Below are 8,443 nucleotides of genomic sequence, written 5' to 3' on the forward strand. Positions count from 1 at the left end.
ATATAAAACAACAATTTCCCACATATTGTGGTGAAAACAGACAGTCTTGCATATATTTATGAAATACTGTCCAATTATCACAAAAATGTTCATAATTGTCTTCCATTGCCCGATGAGGGTTTTTGCAAAATCTGGTGCAAACCGGCCGATAGATGACGCTCTGATGGGAGTCTAATTAGTGTGAATGGAAGTAAATGGGAAAATCTTCAAATCCTCTTCCAAACTTATTGATCATCATTTCAACCTCTTCTTGTACCTTATAGTTTGGGCTACAGACACCATTCCAACTTTTAAATAGTCTCTTTGGCATGTATTCAGCTTTTTAAAATCTTCTACAGTTTTGAAATCATCCCAGTTTTGGTTTTAAGGATTTTTAGCCCATCTTCTTATTTTATAATGTGTGTATTGCGTGAACTAGAGGGTGTGACATCATCGCTAGAGTGGAGAGCAGCTAGAAAAACTGGAGAAAGAATTCTCTTCAGTTTGATTTTGATCCCACATCTTTTACTTCACATTGACAGTATATACATAGAAATGCAGGAGGAAATCTTGTTGGCTTTCAGCTGATGGTCATATTTAAGATGTAGGACTTACATCCTTGGCTGTAGCAGCCCTAGAGTGACAAGCACTCCAGCAACTCCTCCATAAACGGCAATGTTAATTTGAACCTAAATTTCTGGAGGAGAGCAGACGGTACCTGTTTTGTCTCTCACTCTATTTCCCTCATTTCTCACTCTACAAAAAAATAAAAAAAGACATCACAGAGTTCAGCAATGTCTTCTGTTACTCAATATATAACTATTTTGGCAATAAACATTACATTTTTTTTACATTACATTACACAAGCCCGACGGCAGCGTGGACTGCGAGGGCCCGTTCATGGTTGCTTGCAGCTTTAATTTGCTGTTTTATTTTCAAAGAGACTTTCCTTGTGTGTATGTTTAAAACTTATTCTTTGTCTCTTTGTATAAAATTAGTACCTGTTTATTTTGTCTCACACACACATACACACACACACACACACACACACACACACACACACACACACACACACACACACACACACACACACACACACACACACAAAAACACACACACACAAGATCAGCCCCTGAGTTAGCATTGTACTGGCACAGCTCTTGTTGAAAATATCTTGTGACATTGCTGCAAACAAGAGAGTAGCTTTGCCTCACTCTTTTTTTCAACATAATAGTACCAGTCTCTGTTTGAGTGAGTGAATCTTTGTTTTTCAACCTGTATTTGGGTCGTTTTGCTAAATGAGATTCAAAATGGTAGTTAGCTGGATAATATAGCACAGGACTCCTGAATAGGTGGTGTCTATCTTTGCCAGGTTATTGCAGTTTTTCTCAATTGTCTACACACAAAAACTAATGTTAACATAACATTAGCTGTCTTTGTTTGAGTGAGTGAGTGAGTCTTTGTTTTTCAACCTGTATTTGGGACTTTTTGCTAAAAGGGATTAAAAATGGTTATAATTAGCTGTATTTTATAGCGCAGGACTCCTGCGGTGGTGTCTGTCTTTGCCAGGCTATTAAATTATTTGGCCAACCCAGTGCCGGCCCTGAGAAATGTGGCCCTAGGCAAGATCTTAGCCATCACCCTCTTGCATTGCAGTCAATTTCACAATCAACTGTCATACACTCACACAGAAACTGCATGCATGTATGTATTCAAGATTTTATGTCCTTTAAGTCAAAAATATCACACCAAATAAAAACTGAAGAAAGACACAAGTGATAAAAATACAATATAAATCAGGCATTACGCAAACATATTATCTCTCAGCCTCAGAGTGCCATCTCTCACTATCTATTGTCAGCTGCTTTGCAAAACGACCTCCAACTCCTTCCATGTTGCCATGTGGGTATTGTGCTGCTGGCTATCCTCATGAACCTTCAGAAAGTGACTTGCATTTTTCCAGTCCTTTAGTCCTCCCTTATTAAGTCTGGATTCTTTTGAAGAAAACATTTAGCAGCAGTGCAAGCTACCATTTCTGCTTGAGTACATCAGCCAGCTTCTTTTGATTTATTCAGCATTGACTAAGACTCTGTTACAAAAGTCATGTTGACACTCTCCCATCTTTGTTTTGGGGAAATGTGTACCTGCTTTTTTATTTGAATTAGTCCTCTATGAACTAGCTCTCATCTTACGTAGTCACTTAGAAGAGATGGTCAGTCAGCAGGTCTATTGGTGCAGCCTTTAGTCCTGATGCTGTGTCACTCTGCTGTGCTGAGGCAGAGGGACAGGAGCACCTGATGCTGTGTCACTGGGCTGGCGGTGAAATATGTTATAAGTGCATCTGAAGAGAGAAGAGAAGTATATGTGACCACTGCATGTTACATTTTAATAAACAATAAAACCCAAGACAAAACAGATGCTTGATGTGAGCTATACATAATAACATAGACTAATAATGAAAATGCGATGAGATGCATTCAACCCGTGGATGACTGCGCCCCTAGCATGTGCCTATACTGCCTATGCCCAGGCCGGCTCTGGGCCACCACATGAATCTTTGAGGTGCTCACAGCATTGAAATACTACATTTAAAATAATCAAGAAATACATCTTCTAAATACAGTGTCCCCATACTGTGGATAATAAACAGAAAAAAGATACATTTTGGTAGTATGTCCTATTGAAAGTTATCTATATTTTATATTTATATTTATCACTGTGAATTCATCCACTGGCTGGAAGATAAGGTTGAAGCTATACTTACGTAAATAATTATATGGAGGAAAACAAGATGGGAGAGATAGGAAGCAGTCGCATTGCATTGGTAGCTTGACAGAGGAGGGGAGATGTAGGAAAGGAAATAAAATCAAGTATGAGAGTGAATGATGTAATGAAGAGTTGTTGTGGAGTGTGTGGAGAGGAGCAAGGGGAGGAGATGGGGGCAGGAAGGAAAGATGATGGAAATGAGGAAGATAAATATGTCACCTCATGAAGTTCACCAGAGGGCTGTTTGACCTCAGCAGGTCTCTGTTCAGATCAACAACCACCTTCTCTGCTGGTCATGGAGACACTGAAAGCAGCTGACCTCTGTATCCTCCTCAACACCTCCCGCAGGTCAATGCCTGTTACTCCCAGATCCATGGTCATCAAAACACTGCTGTCCTGCATCTCTGTGCTCACTGTGGTGCTCAACTTGTTGGTCATCATCTCTATCTCCCACTTCAGGCACTGACACTTTTCTTGAAATATGATGGATAATGTTTATTATATGCTGTTCTGTGTTATTCTATGCTAATTTCTTATTCCACCTTCTATGCACTTCTAATGACTGTGTTTTTGAAAAAAGATTTGTCAAAGCTATCAGGACTTTTTGGATCTGAATTATTTAACACTTTATTTGGCATGTAGGCTGTGCAGAAATTGGTTTTCAAGCTGCTGTAAATGAAATGTCACTGTCCACATTCTGTCCGTATTCTCACACTAACTGCTGTGATGTAAACTCATTTGAACTGAACATGAGACACTAATCATTATCTCTTCCTCCAGGCAGCTCCACACCCCCACCAATCTCATCCTCCTCTCTCTAGCTGTGTCTGACTTGTTGGTGGGCCTTGTAGTGATGCCATCTCAAATCGTCCTGATGCAATCTGTTTTGTTTCTAGATAAAATGTCATGTGTTTTCTTGTACCTGTGTGGCTTCATCCTCACCTCTGCCTCAGTTGGGAACATGGTGCTCATATCAGTGGATCGTTATGTGGCTATTTGTTACCCTCTGCGATATTCTTCCATGATAACACCAAGAAGAGTTCAAATCTATTTGTCTCTGTGTTGGTTCTGTTCAGTGATCTACAACTTTATGTTACTGAAAGATCACTTGTCACAGATAGATTTGTTGAATTCCTGCTATCAAGAGTGTTTTCTTGTCATAAACTACATTTTTGGGGCAGTAGACTTGCTGGTCACCTTTTTCTGCCCTCTTACTGTCATCATAGTTCTCTATATGAGAGTATTTGTGGTGGCTGTGTCACAGGCACGTGTCATGCGGTCTCAAATTTCAGCTCTCAGATCAAATACTGTGACTGTTAAGAGATCTGAGATGAGGGCTGCTAGAACTGTGGGTGTTATCCTTCTTGTGTTTGTACTTTGTCTCCTTCCATACTACAGTTCTTCTATAGCAGGACAGGACACAAAAAGCATGGCTTCATCAGTTCAAATGTGGCTGTTCTATTCCAACTCCAGTTTGAATCCTCTGATCTATGCCTTTTTCTACCTGTGGTTTAGAAAATCAGTTAAAGTCATTGTCAGCCTTCAGATACTACAGCCAGGCTCCCGTGAGGCCAAGATACTGTAGAGATAAGGAATCAATGTGTTTAACTTAACCATTTTATGAAGGAGACTTTAGTCAAATTGATGGTGAAATGTATGTTTGTACATTTATTTACTTTGGTAGCAATATACTGAACTCAATAAATGACAGCAAAAACTGTTTTGATGCAACCTTTCCAGTGAAGATGATGAAGTTCCACTCTTGGTGTGGATCAAATACTGAACATGCAGTTTGCTCAACAAATCCTGTCAGTGTGTTGATTTTGTAACAGAAGCACTGGCCCTGATCCACAGACTTGAAAAAGACAACATGTTGAATGTATAATCAGTGCTAAAAGCAAAATGTGATGCTAAAAACATTGCTGTGAAATGGTTGTTGTAATTTAAAAAGCAAAATAAATACTTTCATCACGAGAATGTTGGGCATAATTAAGAGACACAGGAGGTGTCATGTAGAAAAAAAATATTTGTGCTTTCATTTTAATAATTCATGCTTCTGTTTTCCCCCCTTCAGACCACCTCCCACTGCTTCAAAGTAGCTTCAAATACCAAATTACCAATAATTAATTAAGACAGAACTATGTACTAAGGTCACCTCAATAACAAAAAACATGCAAATTCCTTATGAGTCAAAGAAATCGGAGGAATCATGCACATGCACATTTCTAATCTATATAGGAATCTATATTGTGTTATTTGACATGCTCTTGATTCTTGTGTTTCAAAATGACATTATTTTATATTTCCATCCATCCATCCATCCATCCTCCTCCGCTTTATCCGGTACCGGGTCGCGGGGGCAGCTGTCTGAGAAGGGACACCCAGACTTCCCTCACCCCGGACACTTCCTCCAGCTCTTCTGGGAGGATCCCAAGGCGTTCCCAGGCCAGCTGGGCGACATAGTCGCTCCAGCGTGTCCTGGGTCTTCCCCGGGGTCTCTTCCCAGCGGGACATGCCAGGAACACCTCCCGAGGAAGGGGCATCCGAAACAGATGCCCGAGCCACCTCAACTGGCTCCTCTCGATGTGGAGGAGCAACGGCTCTACTCCGAGCTCCTCCCGGGTGACAGAGCTCCTCACCCTATCTCTAAGGGAGCACCCTGCCACCCTGCGGAGGAAACTCATTTCAGCTGCTTGTATCCGGGATCTTATTCTTTCGGTCATGACCCAAAGTTCATGACCATAGGTGAGGGTAGGAACGTAGATTGACCGGTAAATCGAGAGCTTCGCCTTTCGACTCAGCTCTCTCTTCACCACGACAGACCGGTATAACGACCGCATTACTGCGGCCGCCGCATCGATCCACCTGTCAATCTCACGCTCCATCCTTCCCTCACTCGTGAACAAGACCCCAAGATACTTAAACTCCTCCACCTGAGGCAGTAGCTCTCCCCCAACCCGGAGGGGACAAGCCACCTTTTTCCGGTCGAGAACCATGGCCTCGGATTTGGAGGTGCTGATTCTCATCCCAGCCGCTTCACACTCGGCTGCAAACCGCCCCAGGACATGCTGGAGGTCCCGGCCCGAAGGAGCCAACAAGACCACATCATCCGCAAAAAGCAGAGATGAAATCCTGTGGCTTCCGAACCAGATCCCCTCCGGCCCGTGGCTGCGCCTAGAAATTCTGTCCATGAAAATAATGAACAGAACCGGTGACAAAGGGCAGCCCTGCCGGAGTCCAACATGCACCGGGAACAGGTCTGACTTACTGCCGGCAATGCGAACCAAGCTCCTGCTCCGCTCGTACAAGGACCGTACGGCCCTTAACAGAGGGCCCCCGACCCCGTACTCTCGGAGCACCTCCCACAGAATGCCACGAGGGACACGGTCGAATGCCTTCTCCAAGTCCACAAAACACATGTGGACTGGTTGGGCAAACTCCCATGAACCCGCGAGCACCCTGCGGAGGGTATGGAGCTGGTCCAGTGTTCCGCGGCCCGGACGAAAACCGCATTGTTCCTCCTGGATCCGAGGTTCGACTATCGGCCGAATTCTCCTCTCCAGTACCCTGGAATAGACTTTCCCAGGGAGGCTGAGGAGTGTGATCCCCCGATAGTTGGAACACACCCTCCGGTCCCTAAATAGGGGGACCACCACCCCGGTCTGCCAGTCCAGAGGCACTGTCCCCGACTGCCATGCAATGTTGCAGAGACGTGTCAACCAAGACAGCCCTACAACATCCAGAGACTTGAGGTACTCAGGGCGGATCTCATCCACCCCCGGTGCTTTGCCACCGAGGAGCTTCCCAACTACCTCAGTGACTTCAGCTTGGGTAATGAATGAGTCAACCTCTGAGTCCTCAGTCCCTGCTTCCTCTATGGAAGACATGTCAGTGGGATTCAGGAGATCCTCGAAGTATTCCTTCCACCGCCCGACGATATCCCCAGTCGAGGTCAACAGATCCCCACCCCCACCGTAAAGAGTGTTGGTGGAGAACTGCTTCCCCCTCCTGAGGCGCCGGATGGTTTGCCAGAATTTCCTCGAGGCTGACCGATAGTCCTCCTCCATGGCCTCTCCGAACTTTTCCCAGACCCGAGTTTTTGCTTCCGCGACTGCCCGTGCTGCCGCTCGCCTGGCCCGCCGGTACCCGTGAGCGTTGAAGTACCCCAGAAGAACGAGTCCCCGGTTGGTGCACTCTCCAGTACCCCTCCCAGGGACTCCAAGAAGGCCGGGTACTCTGCACTGCTGTTCGGCCCATAAGCCGAAACAACAGTGAGAGAGCTATCCCCGACCCGAAGGCGCAGGGAAATTACCCTCTCGTTCACTGGGGTAAACTCCAACACATGGCGGCTGAGCCGAGGAGCTATAAGCAAGCCCACAACAGCTCGCCGCCTCTCACCGCGGGCAACTCCAGAATAGAAGAGAGTCCAGCCTCTCTCAAGGAGTTCAGTTCCAGAGCCCAGACTGTGCGTAGAGGAGAGCCCGACTATCTCTAGTCGGTACCGCTCAACCTCTCGCACCAGCTCAGGCTCTTTCCCCCCCAGTGAGGTGACATTCCATGTCCCCATGGCTAGAGTCACCATCCGGGGATTGGGTCGCCGGGGCCCCCGCCCACGACCGCCACCCAAATCACACGGCACCTGCCCCTTCTGGACCCTCCTGCGAGTGGTGAGCCCACAGGAGGGCGGGCCCACGTCGCTCCTTCGGGCTGAGCCCGGCCGGGTCCCGTGGGCTAAGACCCGGCCACCAGGCGCTCGCCTGCGAGCCCCAACCCCAGGCCTGGCTCCAGGGTGGGGCCCCAGTGACGCCAATCCGGGCGACGTACGCGTCCTCGTTTTAGTCTCTATCATTGGGGGCTTTTGAACCGATCTTAGTCTGACCTGTCACCTAGGACCTGTTTGCCTTGGGAGACCCTACCAGGGGCATTAAGCCCCGGACAACATAGCTCCTAGGATCTTTCAGGTACTCAAACTCCTCCACCACGATAAGGTGCCGGTTCATATTTCATTGCATTTAAACATATTAGGGGTGTAGTACAACACCTGTCTTGCTCAAACACCATGAGGCTTGTCCAATTAAAGCTTCACTGTTACCCCAACAGGGCCTGATGTAGGTCAGAGCTTTCATCTCCTGTAAGAAAATAGAATTAACATCCACCTGAAAGGTGTGTTTAGTGCTCTGACAAAAAATTAATTCAGATGGAAATAAAAAGTTGACATGTCCCATGCTTATATTAGTTTACCAACAATGATATCTATAGATAGACAGCTATTCTGATGATTTGATAACTTTGAGTTTTAAGTGTGAGCATTTTTCACCGTTGTCTTAAATGATATTATTAATTCTCTTTGCACTTTTAAATATTTTCAACAGATCTCTTGACAAAATGAACAAGAATGAATATTACTGTCAGATTACTCTGTCATGATCATGAGCTCCAGCTTTGAAAAGACACACAGGGACAACAAAGCATCATTATCAAACCTACTTTTTACTCAAATAGGTTTTTATCAGCCACACATTAAAGCTGGTTTTGTTCTCGCCCTGGTTTGTGTTAGTGTATGTTGTGTAGTATATGTATGCTACACCTTGCTGTCACCTATTGTTGCCACCTGCTCCAAGCACTCAGTTGACCGGCCGTGCTAACTTCCAACTCAAACTACCTGAACGGCATTTGGCAGTCCCTGCAAATACACAAA

At 45.3% G+C, this 8,443-nt stretch overlaps 1 protein-coding gene across 1 annotated transcript; it reads left to right on the plus strand.

The window, feature by feature from the left end:
- Positions 1 to 3,040: 3,040 nt before the first annotated feature.
- Positions 3,041 to 4,330, plus strand: LOC119028721 (trace amine-associated receptor 13c-like). The gene is made up of 2 exons (XM_037114978.1): positions 3,041 to 3,178; positions 3,500 to 4,330. Exons 1-2 carry the CDS (start codon positions 3,041 to 3,043, stop codon positions 4,328 to 4,330), a joined length of 969 nt encoding a protein of 322 aa, XP_036970873.1.
- Positions 4,331 to 8,443: the final 4,113 nt, after the last annotated feature.

This window comes from Acanthopagrus latus, chromosome 11 (genome assembly GCF_904848185.1).
Source record: "Acanthopagrus latus isolate v.2019 chromosome 11, fAcaLat1.1, whole genome shotgun sequence".
Lineage (NCBI taxonomy): Eukaryota > Metazoa > Chordata > Actinopteri > Spariformes > Sparidae > Acanthopagrus > Acanthopagrus latus.